This window comes from Odocoileus virginianus, chromosome 13, assembly GCF_023699985.2.
Source record: "Odocoileus virginianus isolate 20LAN1187 ecotype Illinois chromosome 13, Ovbor_1.2, whole genome shotgun sequence".
In the NCBI taxonomy this organism is placed as follows: Eukaryota; Metazoa; Chordata; class Mammalia; order Artiodactyla; family Cervidae; genus Odocoileus; species Odocoileus virginianus.
The window spans coordinates 18230393-18247676 of NC_069686.1; the positions used below are offsets into that span (position 1 = coordinate 18230393).

At 37.6% G+C, this 17284-nt stretch overlaps 2 protein-coding genes across 5 annotated transcripts in view; one reads left to right on the forward strand and one right to left on the reverse strand.

Annotated features, from left to right (window-relative positions):
• Positions 1-8777, reverse strand: part of HAT1 (histone acetyltransferase 1) — a 41996-nt gene extending 33219 nt beyond the window's left edge. The window contains exons 1-2 of one of the 4 annotated variants that reach the window (XM_020896350.2): positions 8673-8777; positions 6369-6473 (exon numbers count right to left, since the gene is read on the reverse strand). In XM_020896350.2, coding sequence (XP_020752009.1) covers positions 6369-6473; positions 8673-8679 — 112 coding nt within the window. In that variant the 5' untranslated portion in view covers positions 8680-8777. Of the gene's footprint in view, positions 1-6368; positions 6474-6781; positions 6857-8390; positions 8486-8672 lie in introns of those variants that run through there. The other 3 variants (XM_020896351.2, XM_020896352.2, XM_070476019.1) reach the window with 3 other exon arrangements.
• The window catches only part of SLC25A12 (solute carrier family 25 member 12), a 189731-nt gene that overhangs the window by 48859 nt on the left and 123588 nt on the right, over positions 1-17284 (forward strand). The window lies entirely within an intron of this gene.

Here is a 17284-nt window from a genome sequence, read left to right on the forward strand (position 1 = left end):
GATGATGATGATGATGTTTATGTTGTTCCTAGTTTTCTTCTTTTGCTTTTCACTATTAAAAGTGACACTGCAAAAAATAATAATAATAAAATAAAATAAAATTTAAAAAAGTGACACTGCAAGACTTCCCTGGTGGTCCAGTGGTTAAGAATCTGCCTGCCAATGCAGGGGATATGGGTTCAATCCCTGGTCCACGAAGATTCCACGTGCCAAGTGGCAACTAAGCAGGTGTGCCACAACTACTGAATCCTTGTGCTGCAACTACTGAAACCTGCCGTAGGGTCTGTGCGCTGCAACAAGAGAAGTCACCTCAAAGAGAAGCCCACACACTGCATCTAGGGAGCAGCCCTCATTTGCCACAACTAGACAAAGCCCACATGCAGCAATGAAGAGCCAGAGCAACCTAAATAAATAAATTTTTAAAATGTATCATAAAGCACAAAACCTGAAAACGCAATCTAAATTGTATTCAGGCAAAGAAAGCATTAAATAGCATAAAAGAACAATCTCTTCATAGACATTAAGGTGAATTTTTTCAAGGAACAAGTATATCTAATGCTTTAAAAACTATTCAGAGTGGGAACGGTAAAGCGGGAAGGCCATGAGAAATGCATACAAAGACTACTTTCACCTCCCCTAAAAAGAAAGCAAAGAGGAGAAACACAGACCAAGTTCATCTACAAACAACAATGTAAAAATATTTGAAGATAATATAAAACAGTCTTTTAATAGAAACAAAATATACTGCAGTACTGAAATAAAAGGATGATTCAATACCTAAAAATCAAAAAATTATTTAATATTTATGAATTACATTGTATATAAAACATTATCAAAATTATTTCCAGGTAAACTGAAATGGCCCTCAATATACTCTAATATGTATATCTGAACAAAAATTTTTGAAAATTTAAAAACACTTTCCAATGTAACAAGCCAGGATTTGAGGTTTATTGGAGAATTACTATAACCAAGTGAAAGGAATGACCACTATCATTTTTTAACAGTGTTCTGAAAGTGCTAGAAAATGCAAATTGGAAAGAGAACAAAATAAGAGGCATATTTATAAAAAAGGAAGTGAATTTACTAAAATGTTCAGATATGACTGCATGTCAGTAAAAAACTAAGAAAATCAGCTGAAACCACTCTCCAAAAACAGCAGAAGAATCCAATAAGATTATCTGTTTTTAAAATACATTTTAAAAATATATTAAAGAAAAACACTTCAATTAAAAAATAGGCAAAAGATTTGAACAGGTAGTTCTACAAAAAAGATACACAGTGACAATAAGCTCATGAAAAGATGCTCAATATCAGTCATTAGGCAAATGCAAATAAAAACTGCAATAAGATATCATTTCACACCTACTAGGACTGGCTATATTTAAAAATAATTAAGTGCCTACAAGAATGTAGTAAAAGTGGAACTCATACGTTGCTGGTGAGAATGTAAAATGGTGTATCCATTGTGGAAAATAATTTGGCAGTTCCTCAGAAAGCTAAACAAAGATTTATTATATAACCCAGCAATTCTGTTCCTAGCTATAGTCAAAAGAACTGAAAACAAGGACAACACACAATTATATCTTGATGCTCATAGCAGCATTATTCACAACTGCCAAAAGGTGGAAACGAGCTAAGTGTTCATCAACAGATGAATAAATAAACAAAATGTGTTATACAGTGGAATACTATTCAGCCATTAACAGGAATGAAGTTCTGACACATGTTACAACATGTAACATTTGCTGAGTAAACAAGCTGAAAATATTCTAAGTGAAATAAGCCAGACAGAAAAGAATAAAGATTCCACTTAAACAAAATATCTAAAATGGGTAATTCATACACACAGAAAGTAGATTAGAGGTTACCAGGAGCTGGAGGGAAAGGTGAATGCGGAATTACTGCTTAACAGGTATAGAGTTTCTGTTTGGTGTAATAAAAAAAGATTCACTCTTTTCTACAGTAACCTAACCCCAGAGCACTGGATCCCTGTGGGAAAAGTATGCCTGTCAATTCTCACACACGAAGTGAACATAGCTTATTAATGGAGGAGAATCTTGGGATAAACCTTAGTGGAATTATTGATATGCAGTCAAGAGTTAAAGTTATCCCATGTGTCTAGCACAATGTCTATCAGTATGTTCTAATAAACGTTTCTCCAAAAAAGGGGGGACGGGAAAGAGGGAGACAGAGAGAAAGGATGGTTTGAGGGAAGAAAATTATTGCTACTGAGAGTACGAATTAGATTGCCCAAATAACCCAGTCAACCTTAGTTATGTCAAATATGTGTAGAATTTATGTAAACGGGATTTTGATGTGATAAAATATATATATATGCATTAAAAATTACTTTCCATCATTCTCCTACAAACAATAAAGAAAATACAATGGAAGAGAAGATGCCACTTTATAATAGCAGTAAAATAGATGAAATACCTAGGAATAAACAATAAGAAATATTTATCATCTATACATAAAATTTAAAACTCTACAGTTAGACATAAAAAAGGCCTTAATAAATAGAAAGATATGCTTGCTATTAGTAAGGAAGACTCAATAATGTAAGGATGTTACTTTTGCCCATATTAAACTTAAATTTCAATAGGATCTCAATTTTAAAAAATTAACAAAACATCTCTTTGGAACTTAGTAAAATAAAATGTTCATTAGAAGAATAAACATTAGATAAAGTTGAAGAGTAATGAGTAGGATCTAGTCACACCATATACTAATCGTATTTATTGTAACAGTACACTAATGGCTCAGGGGGAACAAAAGGCCTCAAAGTACACCCAAGAATATATATGATACTTTAGTGTGATTAAAAAAAGAAATTTTAATTGTTTAAGAGACAACAAACTGGCAGGCAGATAACTGCCTAAACCATCTGGAAAAGTATAAAGCTGGATTCCTACTCTATGCCTTATCAAGATAAAGATTCAAAGGTTCAATGAAAAAGAAAAAAATTTTTTAATTATTAAAATAAACAATCAATAAATCTTTTCATAATCTTAGAGCAGGAAGGCCCTTCTTATAAGACATAATGAAAACTCATAAAAGAAAAAGAAATTTCCCTAGATAAAAAGTTTTAACTTCTACATAACAAAAGTCAAAACAGGGGTCAAAGTATTTACAAAATATGACAAAAGGAGGGCTGGTTCTTTTAAATATAAAGGATATACTTTTCTTAGAATTAAAAATCAATTTTAATTATCAAATCAAAAAATAGTCAAAAACACAGTGAAAAAGAAAAACCTCACTAAACAGTAAGTGTTGGCAAGGATGTGGAGAAACTGCAACTTTTGTGCACTGTTGGTGGGTATATAAAATGGAGTTGTAATAACCACTATGGAAATTATGGGGTTTCCCCAAAGAATTAAAAAATATAATTACTATATGATCCAGCAATCCCACTTCTGGATACATATCTAAAAGAACTTGAAACTGGATTTTTTTTTTTAAAGAGAAAAAAATATTTGCACATCCCTATTCACAGCAGCATTATTCAAATAGCCAAGAGGAGGAAGCAATTTAAGTATCTATCAGTGGATGAATGGATAAATAAAATGTTGTGTGTATATATATGTCTCTCTATATATAGATAATGTAATGTATATAATATAGACATTTATTATAAATACTATAATAATTTTATAGTTATTACATATACTATATATAAAATAAATATAAGAATATTATAATATTTACATTATATAATATATATACATATATATAATGTAATATTATCATGTCTTAAAAGGAAGGAATTTCTGCCAAGTGCTACAACATGGATGAATCTTAAGGGTATTATGCTAAAAAAAATAAGCCAGTTGCAAGACAACAAATACTGTATGCCTGCATTTATATGAGGTATCTAAAGCAGTCAAATTTTTTTTTTTTTTAGCAGTCAAATTTTAAAACAGTAGAAAGGTATTAGCAAGGGGCCAGTGAGAGGGAGAAAACAAGGAGTTCTTTCTGTAATGGATATAGTTTCAATTTTACAAGATGAGAAAGTTCTGGAGACTAGTTGCACAACAATGAGAGTACACTAAACACTACAGAACTATACACTTTAAAAAATAGTAAATTTTAAGTTATGTGTTTCTCACAACTGCACACAGAAATAAGCTACCTTTCACACATCACAGGGGCAAGATGTTTCTGCTTTTTTTAAAAATGATAATATGCAACACTGACCAGAGTAGAGGTAAAAGGGCTATCTCAAACGTGAGACTGTACCAGTATAAGCACACGTACTTTTTCTGGAAGGCAATTTAACGACAGCTACTAAAGTAGAATATGTCCGTAGCCCTTTGATCTAGCACAGCGGTCCTTAAACAGAGACAATGTTACACACCATCCTTAGGAGGTATGGCGATGTCAGAGACATTTTTGGTTGTCACAACTGGAGGAGAATGTTACTGGCATCTAGTTGTCAGCCCAAGAGTGCTGCTAAACATCCTACAAAGCACAAAATAACAAAGAATTCTTTTGTTGTTTAGTTGCTAAGTTGTTCTGACTCTTGTGACCTCATGGACTGTAACCTGGGGTGTCCATGGGATTTCCCAGGCAAAAATACTGGCTGCTGCTAAGTCACTTCAGTCATGTCCAACTTTTGGACTGCAGCCCACAAGGCTCCTGTCCATGGGATTCTCCAGGCAAGAATACTGGAGCCAGCTGCCACTTCCTCCCCTAGGGGGTCTTCCAGGCCCAGGGATAGAACCCGTGTCTCTAATGTCTCCTGCACTGGCAGATGGGTTCTTTACCACTAGTGCCACCTGGGATGGGCTGCCATTTCCTAAGAATTATCTAACCCAAAATGTTAATAGTGTTGAAACTCAAAAATTCTGATCCAGTATTTCAACTTCTAGCCACACATTCTACGGATCACTCACACAAGTGGGTACATACATACACAAGGGTATTTACTGGAGAATCACTTTTAATAGCAAAAAAGGAGAAGCAAATCTCACAATAGAGAATAAGTTAAAAAAAGTAGCATAACTTGGGTAAGTTATGATACAGTCATCCTGAATTACATAATTTAAAATAATGAGGTAGATCTATATAGTTACAAACAATGATATTCAAGATATTGTTAAGCTAAATAACCAAACAGCCTTACAACAGGATCCTGGTTTTAAAGAAACCATGTATGTACAAGAAAAAAAAAATTGATCAGTAATATCTTTTTTAGTGAGGTGTCAGGACATAAGCATTTTCTTTATCACCTTCTCTGTATTCGTTATGTCTCTACTGTTTTAAATAATTATAGCTAACATTTACTGTGACTGTCTAAATCAAGTTTTTCAAGTACTTTACTTATATTTAACCTCATATTTAATTCACTACAAGTAACATTAATTCCATTTTAAAGATGAAAAATCTAAGGAATGGAAGTGACGAAACCAGACCTCATTAGCACATAATTTTTTTTTAAACAGCCTTATTGAATTATAAACTTACATTCCATAAACTCAATTGTTTTAAGAGTATAACTTTAAAATTTTTAGTAAATTTAGACTTGTGTATCACTACCACAATCTAATTTTAAAATACTGCCATTACCCAAAAGAAATCTAATTTGCAGTCATTCTCTGTTGATACCCTCAGACCCAGGTAACCACTAACCTTTCTATTTTTGTGCATTTGCCTTTTCTGAACACTCACACAAATGGAACTATACAGTAGGTGTGGTTTCTTTCACTTTAGAATGTTTTTGAGGTTCACCTATGTTGTAGCATGTATCAGCCCTTCATTCCTTTTTAATGTCAAATAGTATCCCATCACATGGATATACCACACTTTGTTTAACCATTTACCAGCTGGTTGGTATCTACGTTATTTCCTTTGGCTATTGTGAATAATACTCCTGTGAACATTCACATACAAATTTTTGTATGGACATTTTAAATTCTCTTGGGTAGATGTCTAGGAGTTGAACTGCTCAGTCATATAGAAAATATGTTTATTTTTTAAGATCCTGCCAAACTGTTTCCCAAAGTAATTGCATCATTTTATGTTCCCACCAGGAGTGTCTTTCCACATTCTCACCAACACTTATTTTCTATTTTTATAAGCAAAAAGGTAAAGGTAAATGTTTTTAAGAGGTTAAGACCATTTCTACTTGTCATTATTTTGCCACACTGAACTTCTGACATGTAAACTCTGTCATCTCTCAAACATCTACCCACTCCATGACATAAATCAAGACTTCATAAAATCTGGATGTGCTCAATTAGTATAGAAAACTAAACATAAATTGCAGTAAACAATAAAATAAGCCATACAAATGCCATAAACAACTGCTCTTACACAAAATTCCACTTCCTACTCCTAACAGTACTTAGAAAAGGCATACATACCTAATTTTAGTTCAATTGCTGTGTTGGTGTTACATTTGTACTCGGCCAGTTTCTTCTCAACTGCACTCTTGTATTCAACCAAAAATTTCTCCATAGCACCAAATCCTAAGAAAAAGGATTTTTAAAAGACTGGTTAGAAGTGATTTAATTAATCAAACCTAAAAAAAAAGGGTTCTTACTAGAAGTGGAATAAAGGTAAGTCTTTAACTATGATAACAGATCACAGATTTCCAAATACTCCTACATAAATCTACTGAGTATATGACTGTCTCGTTATAAAACAGAATAAACATCACTTTTGAGATAGAGGCTTGTGAACCAGACTGGCTTTTCATAAATGAGTAAACATATAATTTATAATTAACGTAACAGACTACTGACATTTCTAAATATTTAATATTAATATAAATTACCTGCTAGGATTTATACCTAAGTAGACTTTTAAAAAGAAATATAAAAAGGATGCTACTGCTCCACTAAGAATCCAGGTGAGAACGTCCTTCAATAATTACAAGATAGCAATTTATTCATAATACTGGAAAAACTCTACCTAAAGTACTTTCAGATCAACTATTTCAAAACCAACAACTAATAATGCATAGAAAGATAATCTCACAAAGGATACACAAGAAACCAGTAAACACTGCTATTTCTAGTATAAAACAGAAGGAATGAGGACACGATTAGGAAAGAAAATTTTCTTTTTTAACCATGTGCACAGACATAGGCTATTGGAATAATCAAATGGTTTTACTACAACGTGGCTATCCATCAATGTATATGGTAATTAACAATGGAAGAAACCATTATCAAGAGAAACTTTCAAGCAAAGATGGCAATGAATCTCCTGACAAAATAATCATAAAAATTAGGGAAAACTCAGGTAAAAAAGTCATGAGCAGAAATGAAAAACAGGGTACAATGACATGCCATAAACTTCAGTAAGTGGTTACAACACAGGTACACAGAAAATGGGGAACACTTGAAGCAGTATAGATTAACGGTTTGGAGTCAAAATTGCTGGATTCAAATCCAGGCTTCATCATTTGCTTACTGCATCTATGAACTAGAGCACATTACTTGGCTTCTCTGATCCAATGGATAAAAAGAGTATAATAAAACCCACCTCAAACCTTATCTATAAAAATGAGATAACAGAACCCACCTCAAAGAATTTATGTATAGTCTAAGCAACAAATCATACATTAGTTTAACCCTCACAATTCTACAAGTAGATACTTTATCAGCCCCCTTTCATATTCAAAAGCTCAGGCTTAGAAAGAAGTTTGGCTGCTTAAAGGTCACTTGATTACTAAATGGTGGGACTGAGACTTGAAATTAGGGGGAATTCTTATAACAGTTCACCCTGTGCAATACACGGGTCCCCCCTCTTAAGACAGTACCAATGGACCCCAAAATCCTACAATCTCTATCTGGTAGAAGAGGTCTTCATTAAACATCTGTAGAGCTCATGCTATACTCTGTCTATCCAGCACATCCATAAAAGTCTACTGAGATTACTAGGAAGGCACTGGGAAAAGATAAAAAGAAACTGTCCATCACTTCAAAATATATGCACCCGGGGAGGCGGGGAGGCATCTACCACACCAAAACAATCTTAATACACGTACAAAATAATGGCAATTATTAGTTATTAAACGCTGTAAATTTAAGAGATTAAATAAAGCAGAATAGAATAAACACAGAATTATATTAGACATCCCCTAAAAGAGAAGTTTAGTCCCTCTTTCTCAAAGGAAATCTACATAGATCCTAGGACTACTGAAGTGTGAGAGATTAAGGGGACTACTACGAAGTCAAACAAGACTCAAAGGAGAGCCTTGGCGCAGGGCAAGGCAGCATAGCGCTAGCTCAGAAGTTGAAGTATAGGGTGGAGGGAAGACCTGGAAGAGGAGGGTCTGAGCATTAAAATCAGCTGGCGCGAACAGGCTCAGACTAGAGACTGGGGCAGCAGTGGGCAAAGAGAACGAGAAGAGAAACAGGCGTCCAGGCACCTGGCACCTTACAAGACCAAATCACCACGCTTTTTCCTGGGCTCTTGGTCCCTCTCAGGGGCCGAGTTGCCCGCAGAAGGTGCAGAACCCCGAGCAGTTGGGGGCGGGGGCACGAATCTCGGCGGAACAAGAGCTGGGCTGAGAGTTCCGCGCTCCCAGGCTGAAACAGGCCTTCTAGAACCCAGACAAGAGCTCGAAAGTTCCAGGCGGGTACTGTCACCTCCGTCTCGGTGTTCTTTCCCAAACCTGCCCGCCCCCTCCCCTTGGTAAACTTTTCCCGGGAACTTACCCGCCATTTCCGAGCTGCGAGCACCCGCGGCTGAGGGAGGACGAATCAACCCGCGCGCTCCCAGGCCGGAAGTGAGCCCACTTTCTGACGCATTTCCCCCGCCCACCCCTGGCCTGTAGCTGGCCAATGAGAGGAGAAGACTCGAGGCGCAGGGTGGTGGAAGCGTCTTGAGAGGCGGGGCTAAGACGGCAGGGCGGGCTCGGACGGTTGCCTAGCCACAGCGAGCGCAGTCTGTCCGTTTGCGGGCTAGAGTTGCTAGAGGAGGCCGCGAAGGGTTAGTCTCTGTTAAGACGCTCGCTGGCTCGAGGAGAGTTTCTTTCGTCTTGATTTGAATGTATACATACATTATGGCAGTTTTCCCCCTTAGCGATGTTTGGGAGTGGAAGAGAAACTTTTCACTTGGCCTGGACGGTAGATTCAAACACCCGAGCCCTGTCAATAAAATACAGGGATTGAGTTGTGGTTTCCGGAGAAGTTTTCACTTATTTTGTTTATATTTTGTTTAACATCGTTTTTCTTTCATATTTTTTAACAATATGTATACGGTGTGAGACTTAGGTACTCTGTTTTCACTTTAAGTTTATTACGCAAGAGTTTGCACTGCGCCTAGTCACTCAGTCGTGTCCGACTCTTGCGACCACATAGACTGTAGCCTGCCAGGCTTTTCTGTCCATGGGATTCTTCAGGCAAGAATACTGAAGTGGGTTGCCATTTCCTTCTCCAGGGGATCTTTCCAACCCAGGGATGGAACCAAGTCTCCTGCGTTGCGGCCGGACTGTTTACTGAGTGAGCTACAAGGGAAGCACACGCAAGAGTTTAGTGTACCGAAATTGCTACCCAATAATACCTCAGGTGACCTGTTCTGCTCCTACATGTCTCAAGTCCTAGTGGCCCAAACCACAGCACAGGATGCTACCCGATTTGGGCCATAGGGCTTGTTAGTGTTTAGTAGCTGCTGAAACTGTCCCAGAGTATAAACCACTGTTTGCGTGTCTCCGTCCCCAGTTCTTCAGTCCTGTCAGACGATTTGCTACCCCATTGACTACAGTCCGCCAGGCTCTTCTGTCCATGGGATTTACCAGGCAGATTTGCCGCAGTGGGTTGCTATTTCCTTCTCCAGGGATCTTCCCGACCCAGGAATCCAACCAAAGTCTTCTGCATTGGCAGGCGGATTCTTTACCACTGAGCCACCTGGGAAGCCCCTGTTTCAGTCAGTCAGTTCAGTCGCTCAGTCGTGTCCAACTCTTTGCGAGCCCATGAACCGCAGCACACCAGGCCTCCCTGTCCATCACCAACTCCTGGGGTTTAAACTCATGTCCATCGAGTCGGTGATGCCATCCAGCCATCTCATCCTCTGTCCTCCCCTTCTCCTCCTGCCCCCAATCCCTCCCAGCATCAGGGTCTTTTCCAATGAGTCAACTCTTCACATGAGGTGGCCAAAGTATTAGAGTTTCAGCTTCAGCATCAGTGCTTCCAATGAACACCCAGGATTGATCTCCTTTAGGATGGACTGGTTGGATCTCCTTGCAGTCCAAGGGACTCTCAAGAGTCTTCTCCAACACCATGGTTCAAAAGCATCAATTTTTCTATGCTCAGCTTTCTTCACAGTCCAACTCTCACATCGATACATGACTACTGGAAAAACCATAGCCTTGACTAGATGGACCTTTGTTGACAAAGTAATGTCTCTGCTTTTTAATATGCTATCTAGGTTGGTCATAACTTTCCTTCCAAGGAGTAAGCGTCTTTTAATTTCATGGCTGCAATCACCATCTGCAGTGATTTTGGAGCCCAAAAAAGTAAAGTCTGACACTGCTTCCACTGTTCCCCCATCTATTTGCCATGAAGTGATGGGACCAGATGCCATGATCTTAGTTTTCTGAATGTTGAGCTTTAAGCCAACTTTTTCACTCTGCTCTTTCACTTTCATCAAGAGGCTTTTTAGTTCTCCTTCACTTTCTGCCATAAGGTTGGTGTCATCTGCATATCTGAGGTTATTGATATTTCTCCTGGCAATCTTGATTCCAGCTTGTGCTTCTTCCAGCCCAGTGTTTCTCATGATGTACTCTGCATATAAATAAGCAGGGTGACAATATACAGCCTTGTCATACTCCTTTTCCTATTTGGAACCAGTCTGTTGTTCCATGTCCAGTTCTAACTGTTGCTTCCTGACCTGCATATAGGTTTCTCAAGGGGTGGGTCAGGTGGTCTGGTATTCCCATCTCTTGAAGAATTGTCCACAGTTTATTGTGATCCACACAGTCAAAGGCTTTGGCATAGTCAATAAAGCAGAAATAGATGTTTTTCTGGAACTCTCTTGCTTTTTCGATGATCCGGATGATGTTGGCAATTTGATCTCTGGTTCCTCTGCCATTTCTAAAACCAGCTTGAACATCTGGAAGTTCTTGGTTCACATATTGCTGAAGGCTGGCTTGGATAATTTTGAGCATTACTCTAATAGTGTGTGAGACGAGTGCAATTGTGCAGTAGTTTGAACATTCTTTGGCATTGCCTCTCTTTGGGACTGGAATGAAAACCAACCTTTTCCAGTCCTGTGGCCACTGCTGAGTTTTCCAAATTTGCTGGCATATTGAGTGCAGCACTTTCACAGCATCATCTTTCAGGATTTGAAATAGCTCAACTAGAATTCCACCACCTTCACTAGCTTTGTTGGTAGTGATGCTTTCTAATGCCCACCTGACTTCACATTCCAGGGTGTCTGGCTCTAGGTGAGTGATCACACCATCATGATTATCTGGGTCATGAAGATCTTTTTTGTACAGTTCTTCTGTGTATTCTTGCCACCTCTTCTTAATATCTTCTGCTTCTGTTAGGTCCATGCCATTTCTGTCCTTTATTGAGCCCATCTTTGCATGAAATGTTCCCTTGGAATCTCTAATTTTCTTGAAGAGATCTCTAGTCTTTCCTATCCTGTTGTTTTCTTCTATTTCTTTGCGTTGATCTCTGCAGAAGGCTTTCTTATCTCTCTTTGCTATTCTTTGGAACTCTGCATTCAAATGGGAATATCTTTCCTTTTCTCCTTTGCTTTTCACTTCTCTTCTTTTCACAGCTATTTGTAAGGGCTCCTCAGACAATCATTTTGCCTTTTTGCATTTCTTTTTCTTGGGGATGGTCTTGATCCCTGTCTCCTGTACAGTGTCACGAACCTCCGTCCATAGTTCATCAGGCACTCTGTCTATCAGATCTAGTCCCTTAAATCTATTTCTCACTTCCACTGCATAGTCATAAGGGATTTGATTTAGGTCATACCTGAATGGTCTAGTGGTTTTCCGTACTTTCTTCAATTTAAGTCTGAATTTGGCAATAAGGAGTTCATGATCTGAGCCACAGTCAGCTCCTGGTCTTGTTTTTGCTGACCATATAGAGCTTCTCCATCTTTGGCTGCAAAGAATATAATCAATCTGGTTTTGGTGTTGACCATCTGGTGATGTCCATGTGTGGAGTCTTCTCTTGTGTTGTTGGAAGAGGGTGTTTGCTATGACCAGTGTGTTCTCTTGGGAAAACTCTATTAGCCTTTGCCCTGCTTCATTTCGTACTCTAAGGCCAAATTATCCACAATTTTTCCTACATGTCTATAAACTAGAATGCCTTGTCTCATCAAATGTTGGTTAATAGGTTTTACAATGATGATACTAGAGCTAAAACGGACCATTGGGATGACAGTCTAGAACTAATACACTTTCTACTTTTAAAGATGAGGAAACTAAACCCAGAAAAGAGAACCAAATTCACACTCAGTATACAGCTTCCCTGGTGGCTCAGAGATTAAAGCATCTGCCTGCAATGCGGGAGACCCGGGTTCGATCCCTGGATTGGGACGATCCCTTGGAGAAGGAAATGGCAACCCACTCCAGTATTCTTGCCTGGAGAATCCCATGGATGGAAGAGCCTGGTGGGCTACAGTCCACGGGGTCGCAAAGAGTCAGACACAACTGAGCGACTTCACTCCCTCACTCACACAGCTTAGACAAGAGCCCAGGTCTCCAGATTCTCAGCTCAGTATTTCACTACATGGATATGGCCCTCATGAAGATAAAGATCAGAAAAGGTACTGAGAATGCTCAGATCCCTTTCCTTTAAGCTTTAATGAAGCACAAGAAATTATGATCAAAATATTAAGAAGGAAACTGAAATCAATGTCACTAGTAACATTATATATCAAAAATGGAAAACAAACAAAAAAATGGAAAACAATCTTTTTATATAATCATTTTCTCAAAATGGCAAGATTCATTCATTCATTCAAGTTTTTCTTTCCAAAACTCTTACCTGTAGATTGGTCAATAGCTGACTGGCAATTATGATTCTTTTTTTTTTTTTTTTAACTATGATTCTTAAAACAAGAAATCAAAAGGGATTTGTCTTGACTGCAGCAAATCTGAAACAGAGTTTATGACTTTATATGACTTCATGGTCAGTTGTGGGCTTCCCAGGTGGCACTAGTGGTAAAGAACCCACTTGCCAATGTAGGAAACATAAAAGATGCAGGTTCGATCCCTGGGTAGGGAACATCCTCTGGAGGAGGGCATGGCAACCCACTCTGGTATCGTGCCTGGAGAATCTCATGGACAGAGGAGCCTGGGGGGTTACATTCCATGGGGTTGCAAAGAATCAGATATGACTGACTGACTAAGCATGGCACAGCATGCATATGATGAGTAAGAAATAAGCTGAACATGAAAAAAATATGATGACACCTATATATTTTGTGACTAACATTTAGTATTATGATCTGTTTGCAGAATTGAGGTTACAGTTTTAAATTGGCCTTGTTTTAGAACTGTTCATGTATGTTTATTTAAAATGTCATGGGGCTTCTCTGGTGGTCCAGTGGTTAAGAATCTGTGCTCCCAGTGCAAGGGGCATGGGTTGGATCCCTGGTCTGGGAACTAGGATCCTGCATGCCTGCACAGTGTGGCCAAAAATAAAGAAATAAAATAAAAATAAAATGGAAAAAAAAAAAGTTGCAGAATAAAAAAAAAGTTGCAGAATATGTGTTTCACTAGTTTAGCTAAAAGCTAAATGAATGACTTCTTTCAGAAAGGTAATAGTAAAATTACCAAAAAGGAAAAAGTATTTTTTTAGGGTTTTCCCCTTCTTTTAAAATTTTTATTTTACCTTATTCTAAAGGGGATTTAAGAAGTGAATATTACTGCCATAGAATATAATTTCTGCAGAAGGAATCTGCTGTTCTGAGGTATATGGAGGAGGCTGCATTGTGGTATGAAAAGTTCAGTTCTACTCCTTGGTAGACCTTGTTTCCTCTATTAAGTGGAGATAATAATACCTTCCCATTCATTGCATTGAGTTGTTGTGAAAAGCAAATGGAATGACACTTAGCAAAGAGGTTTATGAACTATAAAAATTCTGTATTAATATGAGGTGGTATTAGTATACCATTCATTCTAGAATAGGAAATTTGGAAAAGGCATTTTTCTCCATAGCAAATAGTAATATGACATTACTAGGAATGAACTAGCAACCATATGTTTTGTACATGTTCAAATGCATATGGGCTACTAAATTTTGTCATCCTGTCCTGAAACCTCCAGAAGGGATTTAAACAAAACAAAACAAAACATGGTATTAAAAAGATGGTTATCAGAAAGTGGATGGAGAAAATTTGAGATCAAAAGAAAAATGCAGGTACTTGATGTGTCTTTATTTCAAAATATATGCCTCTCTACAAACAAATAACAATAACCAGTTAATTCATTTGTTTAACACATAGTGGAAATGGTGGGGCTGTGGGGTATGAGTGTCAGTTCCCAGAACAATTATCCAGAATCCCCTACCCAGATAGATGACTTTCATATGAGATGAAAGAAAATAAAAATTGATAAGTAATGTTAGAGAAATAGCTTGGGGAACTTCCCTGGTGGTCTAGTGGATAAGACTGTAGACTCCCAATGCAGAGGACCAAGGTTCAATCCTTAGTCAGGGAACTAGATCCCATACGCTGCAACTAAGACCCAGAGCTGCCAAATAAATAATTAAAAAAAAAAGAAATAGCTTAAGAGGGACAGTACCAACAGTTTATACATTCCATTTTTCAGTTCTCATATACTACCTATAGGTGGGTCAACTAGTACTTTTTGAGAGGCAATTTAGCAATTTTAACAAATATAACATATTTCAATTTGTGCATCTTTGAAGTAGCAGTTCCACTTAAAAGTATTTGTCCTACAAAACTATTTGCACAAGAATGCAAAGATAAATGATCAAAGATGTTCAAGGCAGGATTAATTTTACTGGCACTTTGGAAATAGCCTAAACATTCATCAAAAGGAGCAAGCTAAAATGTACTGACTTGGGGAAATACACTATTGTTGTTCATTCGCTCAGTCACGTCCGATTCTTTGCAACCCCATGCACTGCAGCACGCCAGGCTTCCCTGTCCTTCACCATCTCCTGAAGCTTGCTCAAACTCATGTCCATTGAGTCAGTGATACCATCCAACCATCTCATCTTCTGTCATCCCCTTCTCCTCCTGCCTTCAATCTTTCCCAGCATCAGGGTCTTTTCTAAGGAGTTGGCTCTTTGCATCAGGTGGCCAAAGTATTGGAGCTTCAGCATCAGTCCTTCCAATGGATATTCAGGATTGATTTTCTTTAGGATCGAATGATTTGATCTCCTTGTTGTCCAAGGAACTCTCAAGAGTCTTCTCCAACACCACGGTTCAAAAGCATCAATTCTTCGGGTTCAGCCTTCTTTATGGCTGAAACATTCATCAAAAGGACCTAGATAATATATACTGACTTGAGGAAATGCCTACCATATAATAGGTTAAAAAGTAAGTTATATAACATTATAATGCTATTTTACTTGTATAGTGCATAATGTTAGTTGTTCAGTCATGTCCAACTCTTTGCAACCCCAGAAAGTGTAGGCCAGGCTCCTCTGTTTATGGAATTCTCCAGGCAAGAATACTGGAGTGGGTTGCCATTTCCTTCTCCAGGGGCACTTGCCAACCCAGGGATCAAACCCAGGTCTCCTGCATTGCAGGCAGATTCTTTACCATCTGAGCCACCAGGGAAGCCCAATTTTACTTGTATAAAGAAGTGTATTTTGATATAAACAAAGAAAACATCTGGAAGCATAACCAACTAGTTTAACTGTGGCTACTTGTAAGAGACAGAATTTGGAGATGGGGATTAATCAGGGATTTAAAAAAAAGATCTTTTCTTTTAATGAGGACATATTGGTTTCTTTTATAATTAAAAACATCAATCTTTTGGAAGTTTTTAGACATGGTGGCTAACTCTACACTCTTCTTTACATCTGGTAAATTACGATACACAAGATAAAGAGAAGCAACTTAGTTGGCACAAAGAACATTAGTTGAAAATTAATATTTCTGGTTTTGCATTGTCATTATTTATAAGTAAAGACTAGTCAGAAAGAGAAAAGAGGACTATAATTGCTTATTCTTGTTTACAAAGTGACCAGTCAGGGATGCCCAGTTTACTTTTTGAAACTGTAGTTTGTAAAAATTGCTTTAATTATGTACATCTACTTAGGGTGAGTAATATAATAATGCTTATGATAGTTTACATTTTATAATTAAGTTATTACTTCAAATATTAATTCTTTTTTCAGGTTTAGCCAATAGAAAAATGACTATTATTCCTCTGTTTTAAACTTTTTTGCTGTTGTTTGTGTTGTACCTTAAGGTGGAAGAGTTTCAGGATAGGAGGAGGGTGAAGAAACTATCAAAGCCACTTTGTTATTAAACATGCTGTGCTTTAGTTGCCCAGTCATGTCTGACTCTTTGCATCCCCATGGACTGTAGCCCTGCCAGGCTCCTCTGTCCATGGGGATTCTTCAGGCAAGAATACTGGAGTGGGTTGCCATGCCCTCTCCAGGGGACCTTCCCAACCCAGGGATCAAACCCAGGTCTCCCGCACTGCAGGCGGATTCTTTACTGTGTGAGCCACCAGGTAATATTACATACTAAGAATAAACAGCGGTGAAAATTATGACTAGTAATATTCCTTCTAAACTGATACATTGTTTCAATCATTCTCTTTTTTTTATTGTGGTAAAAAATACACAACATAAAATTGACAGTCTCAATCATTGGTAAGCATACAGTTCAGTAGCACTAAGTATATTCACATTGTTGTGAAAGTGTCATTCTAGTGGACTGGTTTTCAGCCACCTCTTTTGTAACCTGTTTACCCATAACACTATGCAAAACAAGACTCTTTAGCTTTCTATGATCTGGATACACAAAGTGAAGAGTTTTTATACCAGCTATATAATACTGTTAAGTGTTTAGTTCATAAAACTGTTCCTTAAAAGGATGATAAAATACGACAGCCTTATAGTAATGTTTCTTCAAATCAGAATTTTGAGGGAATATATCAACATATAGTTGTTAACAAGCTAGAGCTACCAATCACTGTGCAAATTAGTAAAATTAATTACTTCTGAAAATGTTGCTAGAGGGAATCCAGAATTTAATGAGCAAAGAGGAAGAAACTCATGCTAACTGGCACCGTATAATACAAAGAGAACCTGCTTCATCAGATAAAAAGGGTGTGTTAGGACACATTTAACCAATAAATGGCTTTCTCTCACATATCTTT